General features: G+C 44.8%; 2 protein-coding genes across 3 annotated transcripts; both read right to left on the reverse strand.

Moving 5' to 3' along the window:
- Positions 1–1234: 1234 nt before the first annotated feature.
- Positions 1235–16148, reverse strand: LOC124141635 (macrophage mannose receptor 1-like). 2 transcript variants are annotated; one of them, XM_048383238.1, is made up of 8 exons: positions 15939–16148; positions 13584–13763; positions 11627–11869; positions 10085–10168; positions 7573–7758; positions 5462–5701; positions 3654–3785; positions 1235–1406 (listed from the first exon to the last, which is right to left on the reverse strand). In XM_048383238.1, exons 1-8 carry the CDS (start codon positions 16012–16014, stop codon positions 1309–1311), a joined length of 1239 nt encoding a protein of 412 aa, XP_048239195.1. In that variant the 5' UTR covers positions 16015–16148; the 3' UTR covers positions 1235–1308. The 2 variants fall into 2 exon arrangements, with proteins under 2 accessions (XP_048239195.1, XP_046365622.2); XM_046509666.2 differs by having other exon boundaries at positions 7573–7764.
- Positions 16149–18925: 2777 nt separating this feature from the next.
- Positions 18926–21455, reverse strand: LOC124141613 (glycoprotein-N-acetylgalactosamine 3-beta-galactosyltransferase 1-B-like). The gene is made up of 4 exons (XM_046509641.2): positions 21435–21455; positions 20791–20845; positions 19301–19959; positions 18926–19061 (listed from the first exon to the last, which is right to left on the reverse strand). Exons 1-4 carry the CDS (start codon positions 21453–21455, stop codon positions 18933–18935), a joined length of 864 nt encoding a protein of 287 aa, XP_046365597.2. The 3' UTR covers positions 18926–18932.
- Positions 21456–23011: the final 1556 nt, after the last annotated feature.

A 23011-nucleotide genomic window follows, 5' to 3' on the forward strand; every position in this document is an offset into this window, starting at 1 on the left:
AAGGGCTTGTTCCAAGTTCCGTGGGACACATGTACAGATATCAGGGTTGAATGTATAGCAAGGGCTTGTTCCAAGGGACACATGTATGGCCATCTCATGCTCCATGATTGTAATCCTGGCTCTATGTTGACCTTAAAATTGGATATTTTGTTTGATTGCACCAGTTCATCAATAATCATGGGTCGCACGTTGCTGTGTGTTTCCTGATCACCTGATCTCACGACAAGCCGGGTTATTAACTTACATAACTGACTAGTGTTGAAGGCGGAGTTTGGCTCACTCGCTCGCTCACTCACTCACTCACTCACTCACTCACTCGATCACTCACTCACTCACTCACTCACACACTCACTCACTAACTCACTCGATCACTCACTCATTCACTCACTCACTCACTCGATCACTCACTCACTCACTCGACCACTCGATCACTCACTCACTCACGGATGTGACACTTATGGCTCAGTTAGATTTGGCCACGAGAACGGTTTGTCATGTTTTGTCATCTGTATGGTGTCCTCCTTTGAATTAACTTCCTAGATAATTATAAACATGTATCTCTGACACAGGTTCAAATGTTTAAATCTCTTTCAATAAGATTCATCAGACCGCCTCCGTGGTCTAGTGGAAGAGCGTCCGCCAGGAGAGCACAAGGTCCGGGGTTCAATCCCCGACCGCGTTAGTATACAATATCTGAGTGGGGTATTCATGTTAAACTACGGCATGGTAACTCAGTGGCCTGGCATTAGTCCGGACTAGTACAAGCAGCCACACACACACCTGCATGTACGTCTCTATAGAAGTGCAATAATCATGGTCGCAACGTTAAACCCCATTTCACCTGACCTAAGATTCCTTAAAGGTGGTGGTTAGTGGCCAAGTCACGGTTAAAGCGATGGTTTGTCTCGCCGTAGACCTGGGTTCGATTCCCTCTATAGCTGCAATGTGTGAAGCCACTTCTGATACGAAGGGGAGTAAAACCTCATTCAAAAACATCCTTCATTGATCCAACGCTTAACTGTCCCCAATTCGCAAGCGGCGACTAGAATGTGTATTGGGTGGCACACCTGGCTGTGAGGTAGATGTTAAAAGTGAATAAGTACCCTCCTGGCAAGCTCTCAAATGCGACCGCCGACGGAGACAAACTCTCAACTGGTATCTGCTGGGAAGACAATCTCTCAACTGGATATTAAATATGTAATAATTATTTCTAATTATATAAAATGCACGACGATGAAATAAAAGCAAATTTTACTGTTTCGTGGTACAAGAACACGACTCCACGTACACAGGGGTTTAGTTGTCTCCTCACAGCATGCGGTGCATCCACAAAAGACTGACACAACCCACCCCAACAGCTGCAGCTGGTCTCAGGGCCTCCAGCTGGTTCGATTCGGATTTCATATCTAAAAATAGAGAAAATCGATTCAATCTCATTAAAATCAGATCTTAGTTCTAGCTATCGCTGAACAAAGATCTGAGGACATCCCATTAAGGGTCACGTCAGAACGACCTTTCACCCAACCAATCAGAGCGTCGCTTACCAGATCATGAAAGTGACAGTCGGAATGTGTTTTCTAATCATGCAACCACGAAATATTTAACATGGGGTATTCCGAACGACAGTTACGGGTTTTATGATTATATCCATACAATCTAGGCCATCTATAAGAAATTCCAGAATGTTCTTCTTATCAGTTTTAATTTTTTTTTAAAGTAAAAATATGTTTCGAAGCGTAGTCGCCAGTTTGAAACTAGTGTCGTAAAGCACGAGAATGCTGCCTTCTGATTGGCTAATGACGATTTCTTGTCAGTCATTTCATTGGTCGGTCAAAATTCGCGAAAGGTCGTTCTGACGTGATCCTAAATGGCGTGTCCTCAGATCTTTGTAGCGAAAACAAAGATTTGATTTTAATGAGATTGAAATCGACTCGGCTAAACTGCATTTCTCATCGAATAGCGGGCCTGCTGTGGAGTGAGTAATGTCAGTTTGAACAGTATTTCTCATATATCACGGGGTGTCAGTTTAAATCGAGGGGAAAGTGATGTAGGTTGTAGGACTTTAAGGCGTTTACTTACGGGTACCCTTACAGCTGCAGGTGGTAGGCGTTTACTTACGGATACCCTTACAGCTGCTGATTGAAGACGTTTACTTACGGGTACCCTTACAGCTGCAAATTGTAGGCGTTTATTTACGGGCACCCTTACAGCTGCAGATTGAAGGCGTTTACTAACTGGCACCCTTACAGCTGCAGATTGTAGGTGTTTACTTACGGGTACCCTTACAGCTGCAGTTTGAAGGCGTTTACTAACGGGCACCCTTACAGCTGCAGATTGAAGGCGTTTACTTACGGGTACCCTTACAGCTGCAGTTTGAAGGCGTTTACTAACGGGCACCCTTTCAGCTGCAGGTTGTAGGCGTTTACTTACGGGTACCCTTACAGCTGCAGATTGTAGGCGTTTAGTTACGGATACCCTTACAGCTGCTGATTGAAGACGTTTACTTACGGGTACCCCAACAGCTGTAGATTGAAGGCGTTTACTAACGGGCACCCTTACAGCTGCAGGTTGTAGGCGTTTACTTACGGTTACCCTTACAGCTGCAGATTGTAGGTGTTTACTTACGGGTACCCTGACAGCTGCAAATTGTAGGCGTTTATTTACGGGCACCCTTACAGCTGCAGATTGAAGGCGTTTACTAACTGGCACCCTTACAGCTGCAGATTGAAGGCGTTAACTTACGGGTATCCTTACAGCTGCAGTTTGAAGGCGTTTACTAACGGGCACCCTTTCAGCTGCAGATTGAAGGCGTTTACTTACGGGTACCCTTAAAGCTGCAGATTGTAGGTTTTTACTTACGGGTACCCTTACAGCTGCAAATTGTAGGCGTTTACTTACGGGCACCCTTACAGCTGCAGATTGAAGGCGTTTACTTACGGGTACCCTTACAGCTGCAGTTTGAAGGCGTTTACTAACGGGCACCCTTTCAGCTGCAGGTTGTAGGCGTTTACTTACGGGTACCCTTACAGCTGCAGATTGTAGGTGTTTACTTACGGGTACCCTTACAGCTGCAAATTGTAGGCGTTTATTTACGGGCACCCTTACAGCTGCAGATTGAAGGCGTTTACTAACGGGCACCCTTACAGCTGCTGATTGAAGGCGTTTACTAACGGGCACCCTTACAGCTGCTGATTGAAGGCGTTTACTAACGGGCACCCTTACAGATGCAGATTGGGGGCGTTTACTAACGGGCACCCTTACAGCTGCTGATTGAAGGCGTTTACTAACGGGCACCCTTACAGCTGCTGATTGAAGGCGTTTACTAACGGGCACCCTTACAGATGCAGATTGGGGGCGCTTACTAACGGGCACCCTTACAGATACAGATTGGGGGCGTTTACTAACGGACACCCTTACAGATGCAGATTGGGGGCGCTTACTAACGGGCACTCTTACAGCTGCAGGTTGTAGGCGTTTACTTACGGGTACCCTTACAGCTGCAGGTTGTAGGCGTTAACTTACAGGTACCCTTACAGCTGTATGTTAAAAAGAGGATTCGAATCCCCGCCTTGCTAATCCTTGAGCGTCTTGGGTCTTCCACATAAAACTGACACGACGCTCTGAGCAACACAAGAGACATGCACACTTCTTACTTGTAGTTCCATTCAGTGTCTGACCATTGTGCAAGTCAGACGAGTTGTTCTGTGAAGTTGCTCCACCCTCCCCTGCGTCTGGTACTGATTGTGGTGCTGGAGTAGTGGCGGGTGTTGGCGCGGGAGTGGACACTGGAGGCAGAAAGGAGGCCGATAGGACGTTCATGTCACAAATGAGTTCCACATGTGCACCTACACAGCGCCAGTACTTCACTAGTGTGTAGACATCCGCCGTAGCTTTGTGGTGTTATACCAACACGTGTTTATTTTCAGTCGGATAGACCAACTGCGATCGTGTATAACTCACGTACTTTAACGCACCTTCACAGCGCCAATACTTCGTTAGTGTGAAGACATCCTCCGCGAATACATGCAGCAGTTACTATATTGTCTGCATCAAAACTTACATTCTTGTAACATTAGTTTACAAAAATATATGATTTTGCATCTGCCGCTGAACGAATATATCCATACAACATCCCAGCATCAGATGTGCACTGAACTGACTGAATGAGATGTACACTGAACTGTTTTAATGAGATGAACTCTGAACTGACTGAATGAGATGTACACTGAACTGACTGAATGAGATGTACACTGAACTGACTGAATGAGATGTACACTGAACTGACTGAATGAGATGTACACTGAACTGAATGAGATGAACACTGAACTGTTTGAATGAGATGTACACTGAACTGAATGAGATTTACACTGAACTGATTGAATGAGATGTACACTAAACTGAATGAGATTTACACTGAACTGAATGAGATGTATTCTGAACTGACTGAATGAGATGTACACTGAACTGATTGAATGAGATGTACACTGAACTGACTGAATGAGATGAACACTGAACTGACTGAATGAGATGTACACTGAACTGACTGAATGAGATGTACACTGAACTGACTGAATGAGATGTACACTGAACTGATTGAATGAGATGTACACTGAACTGTTTTAATGAGATGAACTCTGAACTGACTGAATGAGATGTACACTGAACTGACTGAATGAGATGTACACTGAACTGTTTTAATGAGATGAACTTTGAACTGACTGAATGAGATGTACACTGAACTGACTGAATGAGATGTACACTGAACTGAATGAGATGTAAACTGAACTGAATGAGATGTACACTGAACTGAATGAGATGTACACTGAACTGAATGAGATGTACACTGAACTGACTGAATGAGATGTACAATGAACTGACTGAATGATATGTACACTGAACTGAATGAGATGTACACTGAACTGAATGAATGAGATGTACACTGAACTATCTGAATGAGATCTACACTGAACTGACTGAATGAGATGTACACTGAACTGACTGAATGAGATGTACACTGAACTGACTGAATGAGATGTACACTGAACTGAATGAGATGTAAACTGAACTGAATGAGATGTACACTGAACTGACTGAATGAGATGTACACTGAACTGACTGAATGAGATGTACACTGAACTGAATGAGATGTACACTGAACTGATTGAATGAGATGTACACTGAACTGAATGAGATGTACACTGAACCGAATGAGTTATACACTGAACTGACTGAATGAGATGTACACTGAACTGACTGAATGAGATGTACACTGAACTGACTGAATGAGATGCACACTGAACTGTTTTAATGAGATGAACACTGAACTGATTGAATGAGATGTACACTGAACTGATTGAATGAGTTTAGTTTTAATGAGATGAACACTGAACGTTGAGATTTGAAACATTTGCTTGACCGTTCATAATTGAGTCTGAAACGGAAGTGAAAAGATCCAACATACCCGTGTTTTCACAGATGAAGGACACCTGATGCTCGCAGGATCTGTCATTCCATGCGATGCTTCCTCTGTACGCCAGACACTGGTATTCAACACATCCTTCCGGATTACGGTTATTGTCATAATAGCTCGGTTCATCAGGGTGCCAATCCAAAAAGGTTGGGGGGTCGTCACCCGCAGCGAAGATCCACGATGTGTTGGAGTTTTGGTTCATACCAAACCAGTATGACCTCATGTTCTGACCTGTGCCATGGAAACAGCAATAACATTTTATCCGGACCAGTTAAATCGTTTGTATTTAACAAGTTACGAATCGGGTAGTTTAATTTCTCTTGTTTTTTCTATTTCTAATTGCCTATCAGAGAAATTGTTACTTTACTGATACGCAACAGAAACGTTGAAACGTTGAAATGTTCATTAGCCAATGAGCACAGTGAGTGAGTGAGTGAGTGAGTGAGTGAGTGAGTGAGGATAACCATTGGTGTCACGGAATGTACGAGCAAACGCTTCAACCATTAGGCTACCTACATGTAGTAAAAAATAGTAACGACGAGTACGTCACGGCGATAGACAGTTAAGAGTAACGACATGTACGTCACGTTCGTGGACAGTAAAGAGTAACGACATGTGCGATAAGTTCTGGGAAGGAAAAGAGTGACGACAGGTACGTCACGTTAACGGACAGTAAAGAGTAACGACATTTAAGACAATTTCTTGAAAGAAAAAGAGTAACGACATGTACGTCACATTCATGGACAGTAAAGAGTAACGACATACACGTCTCGTTCATGGACAGTAAAGAGTAAACATTTGTAAGTCACCTTTATGGACAGTAAAGAGTGACGACATGTACGTCACGTTCATATACAGTAAAGCGTAACGACACGTACGTCACGTTTATAGATAGTAAAGAGTATCGACATGTACGTCACATTCACGGACAGTAAAGAGTAGCGACATGTACGTCACGTTCATGGAGAGTAAAGAGTAACGACTTGTACGTCAAGTTTATGGACAGTAACGGCATGTACGTCACGTTAACGGACAGTAAAGAGCAACGACGTGTTCGTCACGTTCAGCACGCGAAAGCCCGGGATGAAGAGGCAGTTAGGTTCAATGTGTATTTTACTGTTGGGGAGTTATTACAAACTCACATACCTACAACTTCAAATAGCTAAAAACCTGTTATTTAATTTTGGTGGGTTTTTTTTATAAATAAGTTCAGCATTTTTGTCACTATTTCTCTAAGCCGCCCGTACAGTGGGAAGCATCACGATAATCCCCAAGGCATGACACAGTGGAGTCCGGGGCGGTCGGGTAGCCTAGTGGTTCAAGCGTTCGCTCGTCACGCCGAAGACCCGGGTTCGATTCCCGACATGGGTACAATGTGTGAAGCCCATTTCTGGTGTCCCCCGCCGTGATATTGCTGGAATATTGCTAAAAGCGGCGTAAAACCCCACTCACTCACTCACTCACTCACAGTGGAGTCCACTCAGCGGTGTGCAATACATACAACAGGATGTCATAAAATTAACTAGACATCTTTGAATTATTTCATGAGGTTTAGTTACGAGTTTCAAAAGATCACCGAGTATGAGGCAGCGTCCTTGTCGTCATGGTAACATGGAGACAAGCCTAATGTCATTTAAAACTTAAGGTATCTATAGCGCTCGGTTCCACGTTAAGATAACAGGTATCTAATCTAGAGTTAGACTACCTCAAATTTCCAAACACAGTAGATTTATCTCTATTATCAGTATTTCGTATTTTCGGTATAGTATTGTCTATTATTTGTTTGCAGTTAGTATTGCGTTTCTTAATACAGTAAACTACGGTTATAACGAACTCAAAGGGACTACTAATTTTAGTTCGCTATAGCCGTAGTTCGTGATAAGTACATATACAGCATGACTACAGCAAGTAGTCGGGACCAAAAAGTAAGTTCGTTATATCCGTCAGTTCGTTATAAGCGTGTTCGTTATAACCGTAGTTTACTGTATTTTCATTTTAATGAAAAAAATTCGTTTTCTTTTCAGTCTGTATCGCCTTATATAAAATATTTTCATATATTTTCAGTATATTATTTCTGAGAGAATGTGAAACCGCGTTCTTACATTGATCGGTCACTCCCATCACGTAGTCCTTGATTGCCTTGTTCTCAGCAGTGTCTGGTTGGGCCAACATTCCCCCGTACACCTCCTGACAAGTTACCTTTGCTTCCTCCCATGTTCGGCCATAGTCGTTGAAATGAAAACATTTGTTGGCAACACGCAACTGTGCCTCGCCACATCCTGACAAATCTGTAACTAAGATACATTATGTCAGCAAAGCCCTCAAAGACAGTTTGCACGTCAAACCCCGTTTATCCAGACTGTATCGTTGACGTGTCCGCATAACATAGGAGGATGTGGTGACGTCAGAACAAGGTAGTATCTACGGTGGCCGAGAGGGGCCATTGCTTTATCGGATTTTTCGGCCGCGGTAGTGCCATGAAGTGATAGCACAAAACGAGAAAACGCTTCGTGGAATTCGTGGAATTCGCTTCGTGTTATCGCTTTCTCGTCACGTGTTATCACAATTCCGCGGCCATAATTAAAGTCGATAAAGTTATGTCCCCTCTCAGCCACCATAGTAAAGCATGAGCCATCTGTTTCTGTACGAACAACAGTATATAAGTAAAACAACAGTTACGAATTGTTACACCACGCCTTGTTATCAATAACCTTTTCATTTAATGTCTTAAGTTTAGATCCTCAAGTAATGAATCGGGGTGGTGGGGTAGCCTAATGGTTAAAGCGTTCGCTCTTCACGCAGAAGACCGGGGTTCGATTCCCCCTCATAAGAATACAATATGTGAAGCCCATCCATCTCAATTACATGCGACGGAAGTGTTATTACGAAGTGGTTTAAGGCTAAAAGGTTTCAATGAAATAATAGATTATACGTTCATAAAATACTTACACTATTTAAGTTTAAGTGGCTATATTTAATTACTTATCACAAATTGATTAAGTGAGTATAGTTTTACGCCGCTTTTAGCAATATTCCAGCAACATCACGCCGGGAGTTGGCTTCACACATTGTACCCATGTGGGGAATCGAACCCAGGCCTTCGTCGTGACGGGCGAACGCTAAGCTACCCCACCACCCCTATCTCAGCACAGTAGAGGAAGGGTCTTTACCATTTTCGCCTGGAACCATCCACAAAACATCTCCTACAATGAGCCATACTACGACCCGGAGGGCCAGCACGGTGCGGTAAACCATCCTCACACCCTGGTATGGGGTGCCTCAGGGTCGGGATTATATATAAAGCTCGATATGAATGAGTTAGTGCTATCCTGGAAAGCAAACCCTTTGATTCGGTATTGTTTACAAGCAAAGACGACCTTTAGTCACGGTTACTGTTATCAGTACTATGACAAGAAGCAGTTGGGGAAATGAGAGTGCACAGATTGGCGTGACAGCGATAATGAGAGTCCACCCTTTGAACCAACTTCGGTCTGATCATCAAACAAAATCATCAGAAAAGCTCACACGCTTAATGTGCGTTATAAAGGGGGCAGCGAGTAAATGAGCGAGTATGGTTTTACGCCACTTTTAGCAAAATTCCTTCACATATTGTGCCCATCTGGGGAATCGAACCCGGGTGTTCAGCGTGACGAGCGAGCGCTTTAACAACTAGGCTACCCCACCACCGGACAGCGAGTAGAACCATGTTATGCTATGCACTTGGTATTCGTTGACCATAACAGTCGATCCACAGTATTGTCTTTCAGCTTTATCACATTTGCAATTCGGTTCATTTCAAGTATTTTGAGAGGGATGGGGGACGCTTGTACCCCAGTCGTCTAAGGCGCCGCAAAACGCTGTGCAGAGTTGCTTCCCCTATTGTGCCGGACATCAGTGAGTCGTGAGTTCGAATCCCAGTTCGCCCTTATTATGTTTCTAGGTTTGTCAGCACCATACCCGTGCTCTTTGGTTTCACCAAAATGGTAAACGTCGGAAACCTGCATCACTCCGAGCTTTCCCCCACATCAAGCTGATACCTCCGTGATGTAACCGAACTATTGTTCAAAGAGGCGTTAAACCGAAAACTCAATGGTAGATTTCGCAATAACTTGTGTCGTACAGGACACAGATATTCCTAAACGGTAGACCTAAATGTGTCATTTCTTCTTTACAGCTGTATATATCATATCATATTTAGTTATTTCAAATTGTTATTTTATGATTTTTATCAATTTAGAGAGTCTGAAATAGTACATTTGCGTTGAAAATGTTCAAAGAAAATGTAGGAATTCTGAGATATGTGACTATATAATCACCGCAATCTCCTACTTAGAACATGATCACAGGTACTTGTTGAGATACACAGTGTGTTAAGGATACAAGCGTGATTTGGGTTTCCGTCCTTCACTCCGTTGTCACGCTACTTGAAGATTACTTTGTTCTTATCGAATCACGCAAGTTCTCTTTTATGGCGTAATTCAGCCTCAAACATAACAGGTGTTGTTCAAAGCTCTCATCTAGCATCACGTGACATCTTTGACAGCGGGATCAAAGTGCAGGCGAGAGCCACTGTGGCAATGGTCGAATAAGTCATGGCAGTGGCAAATGTCTTACTTGTGTCATTCGTTTGGGATTCAATGACTCTCTCGCTTGTCGACGATGAAATATCACCTGCAGTGCTGTTGGCTGCAGACGTTGCTGAATACAGATATTAGTGATGTCATATTAAAAAAATATACACGAAATATACAAAACAACACTGCATAGAAGCACTACAACAACGCAGGGGACGGAACTCCTCCTGTCCGTGGCCCAGTGTGTAGTGAGTGAGTGAGTTGGGTTAACGCCGCTTTTAACAGTATTCCGGTTATATCGCGGCGTGTCAGCTTAATGTGGGAGGAAAGCCCGAAGTGATGCAGGTCTCAGAGGTTTACCACTTCGGTGAAACCCACGAGCACGGGTATGGTGCTGACAAACCTAGAAACATAATCGGGGCGGACCGGGATTCGAACCCACAATCATAGGTTTCTGGCGTGCCCAAGGGACGCAACTCTGCACAGCGAATCGCGGCGCCTTAGACGACTTGGCCACCCGTGCCCCCTGTATTCTCACAGTAAGCTGTCATACCACATTCTCAGAGTGTCCAATCCTATTACATTTCCAGTGTACAATCAAAGTACATTTCCAGTGTGAAATCATGTTACATTTTTACAGTGTGCAACCATATTGCATTGTCATATTGTGCAATCATATCACTTTTTCAGTATGCAATCATATTGCATTTTCACAATGTGAATCATATTGCATTTTCACAATGTGAATCATATTACATTTCCAGTGTGTAATCATATCACATTTTCACAGTGTGCAATCACATCACATTTACGTTTTGATTGTTTCATCAGATTGGTTCGAGATTGCAGACGAACGGAAAACACTCAACTTTCCCCGTAGATTCCCTCTGTACCAATTAGTGATGGTTTTAAATAAAACAGAAATTCAAATGGTCAAACAACAGAAGAGATATCTGGGGGAAGAGTATTCGGTGCTACCACAGTCATCATATGTTTGTAAACATAACGGTAAGTCGAGCTGAACTCCATGTATGGTTGTGTCCTTCTGTCACAGTTGGGAGCCGTGACTCAATATCATCTTAGTATCACCAGCACAACATGCCAGAGTTATCTCCCCTAGGTCTGAGGCCATCTCAGTATCACCAACAGAACATGCCAGAGTTATCTCCCCATAGGTCTGAGGCAATCTCAGTATCACCAACACAACAAGTCAGAGTTATCTCCCCATAGGTCTGAGGCCATCTCAGTATCATCAACACAACATGCCAGAGTTATCACCCTTAGGTCTGAGGCCATTTCAGTATCACCAAAACAACATTTCAGAGTTACTTCCCTTGGATCTGAGGCAATCAAGTTCCATCCCAGCGCTATCGAATACTTTTACCCAAACTAAAATCTTTTGTTTGTTTGTTTGTTTGTCAAATTGAATTTCTATTTCAGTTGAAATGTCATGTAATTAGTATAATGATGATGATGATGATGATGATGCACACTGGTGACAGCGATGATACATGGAGGGTAAGACGGCACGCATGGCATGAGGCATCTGAGTATCATGACGCAATAGTTTAGGCTCACATACCCCTGGTCTCACAGACAAAGGCTGAGGGAGAAGAGCACGTTTTGTCATTCCACTTGATTTTGCCAGCAACACAGCGATACTCGACACACGTTTCTAGGCTACCGTCCACCATGCTGGGCGACCAACTCGGGTTGCCTCTCGACCAGTCGGAGAACTGGATAACACTTCCTGTAACAGCGTATACATGTGTTCTTGACTCCTCGACTCCAAACACACCCAGCCAGAACAGCGCCTTGTTGGCACCTGGAACAACAAAACACAGTTCAGTCTATGACACACCCAGCCAGAACATCGCCTTGTTGGCACCTGGAACAACAAAACACAGTTCAGTCTATGACACACCCAGCCAGAACACCGCCTTGTTGGCACCTGGAACAACAAAACACAGTTCAGTCTATGACACACCCAGCCAGAACACCGCCTTGTTGGCACCTGGAACAACAAAACACATGGGAGTCCATGACACACCCAGCCAGAACATCGCCTTGTTGGCACCTGGAACAACAAAACACAGTTCAATCTATGACACACCCAGCCAGAACACCGCCTTGTTGGCACCTGGAACAACAAAACACAGTTCAGTCTATGACACACCCAGCCAGAACATCGCCTTGTTGGCACCTGGAACAACAAACCACAGTTCAGTCTATGACACACCCAGCCAGAACATCGCCTTGTTGGCACCTGGAACAACAAAACACAGTTCAGTCCATGACACACCCAGCCAGAACACCGCCTTGTTGGCACCTGCAACAACAAAACACAGTTCGGTCCATGACACACCCAGCCAGAGCATCGCCTTGTTGGCACCTGGAACAACAAAACACAGTTCAGTCTATGACACACCCAGCCAGAACACCGCCTTGTTGGCACCTGGAACAACAAAACACAGTTCAGTCTATGACACACCCAGCCAGAACACCGCCTTGTTGCCACCTGGAACAACAAAACACAGTTCAGTCTATGACACACCCAGCCAGAGCATCGCCTTGTTGGCACCTGGAACAACAAACCACAGTTCAGTCTATGACACACCCAGCCAGAACACCGCCTTGTTGGCACCTGGAACAACAAAACACAGTTCAGTCTATGACACACCCAGCCAGAACATCGCCTTGTTGGCACCTGCAACAACAAAACACAGTTCAGTCCATGACACACCCAGCCAGAACACCGCCTTGTTGGCACCTGGAACAACAAACAACAGTTCAGTCTATGACACACACAGCCAGAACATCGCCTTGTTGCCACCTGGAACAACAAAACACAGTTCAGTCTATGACACACCCAGCCAGAACACCGCCTTGTTGGCACCTGGAACAACAAAACACAGTTCAGTCTATGACACACACAGCCAGAACATCGCCTTGTTGGCACCTGCAACAACAAAACACAGTTCAGTCTATGACACACCCAGCCAGAACATCGCCCCGTTGCACCTGCACCAACAAAATACAGGGGAGTCCATAACACACCCAGCCAGAACACCGCCTTGTTGGCACCTGGAACAACAAAACACAGTTCAGTCCATGACACAGCCAGCCAGAACATCGCCTTGTTGGCACCTGCAACAACAAAACACAGGTGAGCCTATGACACACCCAGCCAGAACACCGCCTTGTTGGCACCTGGAACAACAAAACACAGTTCAGTCCATGACACACCCAGCCAGAACATCGCCTTGTTGGCACCTGCAACAACAAAACACAGGGGAGTCCATGACACACCCAGCCAGAACACCGCCTTGTTGGCACCTGCAACAACAAAACACAGGGGAGTCCATGACACACCCAGCCAGAACATCGCCGTGTTGCCACCTGGTGAGGCAAAACATGTATGGTACAGTAATGTCCACAAGTCAGCATTAAACCCCAATCATTCACTCACTTCACTTGACCGCCCACTCGCCCACTCGCCCACTCGCCCACTGGGCCCACTCACCCACTCACCCACTCACATTTATTTGTAAGATTCGTCAGGTATGTCTTGATTTCCTCATTCTCTTTGGTTGTTGGTTGGGCCAGGATTCCGCCATATTCCGCCTTACAGTACGCCTTGGCTTCGGGCCAGGTGAGTTTCGTCTCGATGAAGTGAAAACACTTGTCTCCCAGTTGAGACTGCGCTCCCCCACACACATCTGCGGATTAACAGATTAGAAACAAACAGCTTCGTAATGATCTGCCTGGCTCGAGAGACGTGGTCATAACGATACAAAGGTGTGGGCAAAACGATATAGTGATTGTTCATAACGATACAGAGGTGTGGGCAAAACGATATAGGGGGTGTTCATAACGATACAGAGGTGTGGGCAAAACGATATAGGGATTGTTCATAACGATACAGGGGTGTGGGCAAAACGATATAGGGAGTGTTCACAGCGATACAGAGGTGCGGGCAAAACGATATAGGGAGTGTTCATAACGATACAGAGGTGTGGGCAAAACGATATAGGGATTGTTCATAACGATACAGGGGTGTGGGCAAAACGATATAGGGAGTGTTCACAGCGATACAGAGGTGCGGGCAAAACGATATAGGGAGTGTTCATAACGATACAGAGGTGTGGGCAAAACAGTACAGGGATTGTTCACAACGACACAGAGGTGTGGGCAAAAAGATATAGGGATTGTTCATAACGATACAGAGGTGTGGGCAAAACGGTACAGGGATTGTTCATAACGATACAGAGGTGTGGGCAAAACGGTACAGGGATTGTTCATAACGATACAGAGGTGTGGGCAAAACGGTACATGGATTGTTCACGACACAGAGGTGTAGGCAAAACGATAGAGGGATTGTTCACAACGACACAGAGGTGTGGGCAAAACGATATAGGGATTGTTCATAACAATACAGAGGTGTGGGCAAAACGATATAGGGATTGTTCACAACGAAACAGTGGTGTGGGCAAAACGATATAGGGGGTGTTCATAACGATACAGAGGTGTGGGCAAAACGGTTCAGAGGCGTGGTCATCACAGGGGCATGGTCATGACTATATTTAGATGTGCCTACATTAATGTAGGGGCGTGGTCATAACCATATTTAGATATGTTTACAGCAATGTAAGGATGTGGTCGTAAATGTGGAGGACGTGATCAGAGGCCATGACGTGGCAGAAACCATGACGTCGCGGGATATGACACAGCCTCGTGATGACCGTATGGCAGTGTCATGTAACAGTGTTAGGTGTAAAAGATAACACTGTGTGTGTAGGGTCATCAACTACACTTATGTCTGTAGTGCTGTCTAAAGACAAAAGATGGTAACACACTGCCTAACGAAACACATCGGAAAAAATTACAAGCAGAAAAGGATCACTGGCTACGAAAGTGTGCGACGTCGGGTAATAAATACTTACATTTTATGCAAATTGTGTAAATGGCGGGTTCTACCGGTCGGGCAGGACAAGTTTACCTTTGTCGCTAAAACCTGGTGTCCTCACTGATTTACAGTGAGCCGTTCATATAACCATCACAGCTATTTTGACCTTTCCGCCAAATTTTAATCTGTTTCGGTGGATAATCCAGACTGGTTTTCTTTTGCATTGATACTTATATTTAGATGCCTTTTAAAAATAGTTATATCATTATATGCCTAAAGGGAAACATTTTGACTGAAAATACCCTATTTCGGAAATATCTGATGAAAGAGTTGTCCTCCGGCTTTGCACACTCACACTCACTCACACACAGACACACAAACCCACACATGCACACTCACACACAGACACACACACATACACTCACTCACACACAGACACACACTCACACACAGACACACTCACACACGCACACTCACTCACAGACACACTCACTCACACACACATACACTCACACAGACACACGCACACTCACTCACACACACATACACTCACACAGACACACTCACACACACATACACTCACACAGACACACTCACACACGCACACTCACTCACAGACACACTCACTCACACACACATACACTCACACAGACACACTCACACACAGACACACTCACACACAGACACACGCACACTCACACACACACACTCACACACACACACTCACACACACACACTCACATACAGACACACAATCACACATAAACTCACACAGACACTCACACACGAAATATCAATCACTGGCCCTGTTGTTGGAGGTGTAAAACATAATCTGTTGTAGGTCAAACCAAATTGTTTGTTTCCACCTAGTCGGCCCCTCTAGTTGTTTACCTACCCATGTTCAGCTGCATGTCATATCAAATTACAATTTTCACTTATTGCAAAATGTTTCTACCAGGGGGAATTGTCAGTATGTCAATAAACTTACCAGTCTGCTCCATCGCCAAAACCCAGGCATCGGCAGCTAAAAGCAGTACCAGGATCATGAATACTGTCCCGCTCATGTCGACCTGCTTCACTTGGCCGTGACTAGTACAAGCAGCGCCCTCTCTAAGCCAGTGAGAACCATAGGAGCTCGATGATGGCTTGTATATAATAACATATACGTAGAGAAGTAAATCACACCCCTCTATAGAGATTTGTTTTCTATACGTATATGATGCTATTATATTCACGCTATCATCGAGTTCCTGTGACGAGAACGGAGTGTCCAAAAGCTGTGCTGCTACCTTTCATCAGTAGATGTGAAGCCGTTCAGGGCGCCGTGTCAGGCTATCCCGTCATCACAGTCGTCGTCTTTTGTCAGTAAACAGAAGATGAAAAGAAAGTTCACATGGAGTTTGATTAACTGTAAAATGAAAACAAGGCCCAAAAGATGTTGATGCAATTGATTCTATGTATTTACTTCACCTGTCAAACTTGCAAAATAGCAAACGCAAACAGCGGCGGTCAGTGTATATATGACTAGGGGTACCAAACGTCAGTTCTCACGTCAGTCCCCCCCCCCCTGGCAAGGATGCACGACCACCCCTGACAAGGATGCACGGACCCCCCCACCCCCCCTGACAAGGATGCACGACCACCCCTAGCTGGCAAGGATACACGACTACCCCTGGCAAGGATGCATGCTTCAATGCACCGTCTCAAGGATGACGTCAAACGTCTGATGGCGATTGCCGGAATGTGTTGCCAAACATCCTGCAAGACGTGTTCCAGGTCATGTAAGTTGTTTGGATGGTTGGGGCGTCTCCACAGCACTCTAGATACGATATCACAAGTGTTCGATGGGAGATATGCCGGGAGAACGTGGGGGCCAAGGCAGTACGGGCACGTTGACGTTGTTTAGAAAGTTCTGCGTGAAGCGGGCGGTGTATGGTTGGGCGTTGTCCTGTTGGATACCCCTTGGTTGTCGCTGCAGAAATGGCACCGCTACTCGTCTTAGGACTTCGTCAACGTACCGTTAGGCATTGAGATTGCCATGAATAAGAACGAGTGGTATCTTCTCATCGTCATAGATTCCGCCCCACAGCATGAGACCACGCCCTCCATGGAGACGGACATCTTGTATACAGCCAGGAGCTATTCTTCCCCCCTAAGGCGATAAACGCGGACCCTCCCGTCTGCATGGAATAGGTAGAACCTGTTCTCATCGGTAAACAAGACACCTTGTCATTCGAGCCGCTGCCAACGTCGTACAAGTCGAACCCACCGTAGTCTTAGCGACGTTGTGGACCCAACACCACCCCACGGAGCGGTCTGTATGCCCTAATGCCAACAGCTCGCAGTCATCTTCTCACTGTGTTTCCGGATCCGGCTGCGTAGATGCAGGGTTCACAGATATCTGTCTTCTAAGGGGTTGGTAACACGTGGTCGGCCAATCCGAGACCGGTCAGTGGTGCGGCCACCCCTGTTGTATAGTGTGATCAGTTTGATGATGGTCTGACGTCAGTGAGTGAGTGAGTATTGTTTTACGCCGCTTTTAGCAATGTTCCAGCAATATCACGGCGGGGGACACCAGAAATGGGCTTCACACATTGTACCCATGTCGGGAATCGAACCCGGGTCTTCGGCGTCAAAGGCGCCGCGATTCGCTGTGCAGTTGCGTCCCTTGGGCACGCCAGACACCTATGATTGTGGGTTCGAATGCCGGTTCGCCCCGATTATGTTTCTAGGTTTGTAAGCACCATACCCGTGCTCTTGGGTTTCACCGAAGTGGTAAACGTCTGAGACCTGCATCACTTCGGGCTTTCCTCCCACATTAAGCTGACACGCCGTGATATAACTGGAATACTGTTAAAAGCGGCGTTAAACCCAACTCACTCACTCACTTTAACCACTAGGCTACCCGACCGGGGCTGTCTGACGAGAGCAGCGGAGTGTTCTGGCAATCAGAACTTGTGGAGTCCCCTCCATGACCATACCACTCTCTCTCTCTCTCATCTGTATTTTACATTTGACCATTGTTCAGTGTGTTTTGGGTTCCTGTGATTGTGTGTGACACGTTCGGTCGAGTTTTATACAGGTACCTGCACGGGTGATCCATGCAGCACCGAACAACCTGTTGACGATATGTCTTGTCGCAGCACGTGCACCGACGGTCTAGTGCTTTGATCTTTGTCAGTTGCTGTTGTTTTACTTATCAATGTTAATTACCCCCGGCCCCTCGTTTGCCCATTGTCAATAACCAATCAGTGATAATTTAAGTCCTGGCTTCCACTTGTCCATGACCATCAGCGCTAATTACTGTAACGTATTGGCTATGCACTCTACTGCATTAGGTTCCCGACAACCTCGGGTAAACCTTGTAACCAGCTCATCTTCCAAGCCCAGGTTTTGAAATGGGTTACTTCTAATCTAATTTTAATTGTAGGTTTTACTATTAACCTTTTATAAACTTGCCTTTTGATGTGAACACAGTTGTGTTTGATGATTGGTTAAACGTCACAATTGTTTCACATGAAAATTCCACGACGAAAATCAAAACATGCAACCCCACATGTGATGTTAAGTCTTGAAACCAACTGTTTTCCCACAGCTGCCGGCTCGGGTGATGAGAGGTTGTAGAATTTCACATGTCATGACTTGAGCTGGTCCATGCTGCACGTTGTTTTTTTTCTCTCACAAGCTTTGATCGAATTCCTTTTATACCGCGACACACTGCATTGTTTAACCATAAATATGTCGATGTTTTCATTTTGTGTGCTATTTCTTGCATTTAGACGGTTCATAAGTTGGATAAAACACGGTTCCTCGGGTTTGGTTCAAAATGTAAAACCTTGAACTCCGGCTATTCCCTCGCTAGCGATTTTATATTTTCAACCAAAACTTCGGAGGCGTGTTTTTTTTATACATCATAAGTTTCCGACAGTGTATTTGTTGCAATGTAAAGAAGAAAGAAAGAAAACATTTGAATCATTTTCTTTTAATCCAGTGACAGACTAGGCACATAATGATGTATTCGGGCGCGGTACATCAGATATTCCAACTCCAGCTGTTTGTATCCGCCGACGTAATGGAAAGAGATGGGATGATCACTCATGCTCTGGATACCCTGAAATAATAATAATAATATTTAATATGTACGTGTATTGTCCTTTGTAACCGGGGACACCAAGAATGGACGCTAAGTATTATACCAACAATGGGATTCGACCCCTGTTCTTCAGTATGGCGATACCATGCACGAAGAACTAGGTCATCCAACCGTCTCCCGTAAACATTAGCAGCAATGATGACATCAAGGTGATCCCCTGAATACCATCAGCACCAATGACCGACTCTAAGACATACCTTCTTGGCACCGTTGGCGTCGTACTTCCGGTACCACTGTGGGTATTTACCGGACAGGTGGGAGTGTGGAGTCATGCAATGAAACTTGCTCCTTCCTTGCGAATCTGTTGAATTTGCTAACTTTACTTCCAATGACTGCATGCACTGACCAAATGCTGCATCCCCCGCTGTGCCCTTTTGTCGACATATTTTCGGACGATGTCCATGTTGACCAAACCTTCTCAGGGCTTCTTTGCTGACAACCAATCCGGATCCGCCACTAGAGTATCCTTGTTTAATAATTGCCTTAAAATGATGGCCGAAATATAGTGGCTCGTTTGTGTCGAAATCAGCAAGGAAGTGACGAAGGTTTTCCACAACGAGGTAAGTGTCGTCATCTGCTTTAAAGAACCAATCACAGTCGTCGAAATGATGTTCATAAATATAACGAAAGCCTCCAAGAGTTTTTTCGGTCAAATGGTTCCGACCTTCAGAAACGTTAAGTCCAACCGTTGGAAAGGTCGTGTTCGTTTCCGAGCTGATGAACACCACTTTGTCACAGCGTTTAGCCCACGTCATCTGGATAAATCTCGCCCTCTTTTCAAGATTCCGTGGGCTTGTCATAATCCAGCAAGATATTCGCAAGCGAGACGCCATCGTATCAGGGGCTTCTTGGACATCTGAAACATAACAAAATGTGAGAACAATATTTGAACAATATTTTTAAACCTCAGATGACGTCACACAACAGCAACAGAAGGTTCTTCTAAATGTCGGTAAACTTCCAGGGCAGGCAATATCAACAATGTCCGGGACCTGGTGAATACATATAAATGGTAGAACCGTATTTGACGTAATAAGCGCCCCGCTCTAATAAGCGCCCACGGCGATATTTGCTAATATATTGGCTAATGAACAATCCCAATTGGTACCCCTTTCGATTGATCAATGTACACTTATTTATTCGTGTACAATAGTAAGATTACGCACTCGTGTGTTACATGCACCCTTAATTATGGGGGGGCGGTCGGGTAGCCTAGTGGTTAAAGCGTTCGCTCGTCACGCCGAAGACCCGGGTTCGATTCCCGACATGGGTACAATGTGTGAAGCCCATTTCTGGTGTCCCCCGCCGTGATATTGCTGGAATATTGCTAAAAGCGGCGTAAAGCCATACTCACTCACTCACTCACTCACTTAATTATGGGCAATTCACTTCTGGAAAATATATCTGGAAATATAACCTTTCTTTTGTATCATTTCAGGCTGTCAGCATAAAACACGAAATTTACGATCTTTCAGCTCTGTTTTTTTCTCTCCAAAATTATATTCTAATAAGAGACCCCTATTTCTAATTTTGAGAACGCGCTGGGCGCTTATAACGTCGAATACGGTACCTGGGTTTTACAATTAACGTTTTATAAACTTGCTTCTTGATGTAAACACAATTGTGTTTAGTGATCGGTTAAAAATCACAAAAAAATAATATGAAAATTCCATGACGTAAATCGTACCTGTAATCTCACACATCGAGTTGAGCAGGTAACCCACTGCCTTCCCACTGAGGTACTGGGGCAGGTGATGAGAAGTTGTTCAGTTTATCATATCATGACTCCAGCTAGCCCATGCTGCTCGTGGTATTTCTCTAGCACGCTTTGAGCGAATTCCTTTTATACCGCGATACACTGTAGTGTTTCACTATAACGCATGTTGATATTTTCTAACTGTTTTCTGGTATTTCTTGCATTTTGACGGTTCATACGTTGGATAAAACACCCCTCCGAGATTTAGGTTGAAAATGTAATACCTTTACCTCGGGGAAAGCCTTTTCAACCCAAACCTCGGTGGCGTGTTTTATCCAGAACAACCAAAAAATAACAAAATATTTTTATAGTCACATAATCCTATATTCGGCGGATATAACACCAAGGAGTGAGTGAGTATGGTTTAACGTCACTTTTAGCAATATTCCAGCAATATCACGACGGGGGACACCAGAAATGGGCTTCACACATTGTACCCATGTCGGGAATCGAACCCGGGTCTTCGGCGTGACGAGCGAACGCTTTAACCACTAGGCTACCCGACCGCCCCTTAACACCAAGGAAACACGAAGGCCCGACAGTGTCAACCATGTAGATACTTGTATAGTACTCACTACTTCTCGTGGTGTTGCCATCGTCTCTATATTTTAACCCAGACGATTTTAAGACTCAGAGTAGGGGTACACATACGTGTGGCTCTGTCGTCTAAGGAGTCGAATTTTGCTGTGTGTCCCTTAGGCCTGCCAGAATCTCATGGGTGGCCCAGTCGTTTAAGGAGAGGCAATTCGCGGTAGAGAGTTGCCTCCCTTGGGCACACCACAAACCTGTGATTGGGTGTTCGCCCCGATTGTGTTTCCGGGCTTGTCATGCCCGTGTTTGTGAGTTTAATCACAGTGCCGTAACGTCTGAGACCTGTATTACTTCAGGCTTTCCTCCAACATTAAGCTGACACGTTGTGATATAACTGGAATAATAGACTTGCTAATTTCTTCTAGAATTGTGTTGGACCCCTTTTTTTTAAAAATCTCTAGGGTCTGGGAGACAGTCAAGAGAACGGAGAATAACCGAGACCCGGCGTTAAATCGAGGAAATACGGTGCTGTTGAAAGCGGCGTAGTTGAAAGCGGCGTTAAACACAAGTCAGTTATAAGAGGATTCGGACACAGCATAGAGTAATACACAGCTCACATGCTCAGTCGAGTGGGGAAATAAAATTGTTTAAAGCACGAGCCAGTGGAGAGGAAATAAGTATTGTTATTTCAAATAAAGGAGTTTTACGAAACGGAAACGCACTAGCGTAATAATCACTCTATCATATAATTTCATTCTTTAAATAATCAATGTTTTAGCGATATTTTCATTCACTGACGTAAATTTAGAAATCTCGCAGGAAGACATTGCATAAGTGAAACTGTCCATTTATTATACGGCGCCAAATGAATAGCTGCAATGCTTGTTTGCATTGGCAGGGCGGTCGTGTAAGCTTAGTGGTTTAAGCTGGTCATGCCGAAGACCCGGGTTCGATTCCCGACATGGGTACAATGTGTGAAGCGCCGTGATACTGCTGGAATATTGCTAAAAGCGGCGTTAAACCATACTCACTCACTCACGGTCTACATTGGCACTCACTCCCCGGCAAACCACTAAACCTCTAATCTAAACGATTTGGGAACGTTAAGCAATAATATTTCCAACAATGCATCGACATATGTTTATCCAAAATAGTTCCTGTTAATCAACTTCATTTTCTCGGATGGTGATGCCAAGTTTATCGGAATGGTTTATCAACACTAGCCCTATCTTAAACGTCGACGTCCTTACCGTCATACACCGCCCCGTCCTCGGGAGATGCGCGTCCTCTGTAGCGGTCCTGCATCCTGCCAATACGGGTAGTGCCACCCGATAAAACAAACACGCAGTACGTCACCACGAACCCAGAGCACGCCCCTATCAAATACTTCGAGATTCGGGAAACCCAAAACATTATCCAGGTCTGTGTGTTCGGCGAGCGGGTGAGGCAGTAGAAAACTCGTCTTGTCTTTTACACGTTACCCGGATATTTTCTGTGTGACGTCACAACAATTCACTGTTATGTGAGATGCCTTCAATGCTTCCATCGCTGCGTACGGCCACGAGTAGACGTACTGAGACAAGGCCTCTGCTGTTATAGGTGATTATAATCACGACTAGTG

This window comes from Haliotis rufescens, unplaced genomic scaffold (genome assembly GCF_023055435.1).
Source record: "Haliotis rufescens isolate VD_foot unplaced genomic scaffold, xgHalRufe1.0.p SCAF_46, whole genome shotgun sequence".
Lineage (NCBI taxonomy): Eukaryota > Metazoa > Mollusca > Gastropoda > Lepetellida > Haliotidae > Haliotis > Haliotis rufescens.

What these genes read in the sequence shown, in the direction of transcription:
- LOC124141635 (XM_046509666.2), bottom strand. Translation starts at nt 16,014, where the DNA reads ATGAGCGGGACAGTATTCATGATCCTGGTACTGCTTTTAGCTGCCGAT. An exon ending in GACGAATCTTACAAATAAAT is followed by an intron (nt 11,870 to 13,583) that starts GTGAGTGGGTGA and finishes TTGTTGTTCCAG; the next exon opens with GTGCCAACAAGGCGCTGTTC. An exon ending in CTTTGTCTGTGAGACCAGGG is followed by an intron (nt 10,169 to 11,626) that starts GTATGTGAGCCT and finishes ATCTGTATTCAG; the next exon opens with CAACGTCTGCAGCCAACAGC.
- LOC124141613 (XM_046509641.2), bottom strand. Translation starts at nt 21,455, where the DNA reads ATGGCAACACCACGAGAAGTA. An exon ending in TGGCAACACCACGAGAAGTA is followed by an intron (nt 20,846 to 21,434) that starts GTGAGTACTATA and finishes CACCTGCCCCAG; the next exon opens with TACCTCAGTGGGAAGGCAGT. An exon ending in ACGCCAACGGTGCCAAGAAG is followed by an intron (nt 19,062 to 19,300) that starts GTATGTCTTAGA and finishes TTATTATTTCAG; the next exon opens with GGTATCCAGAGCATGAGTGA.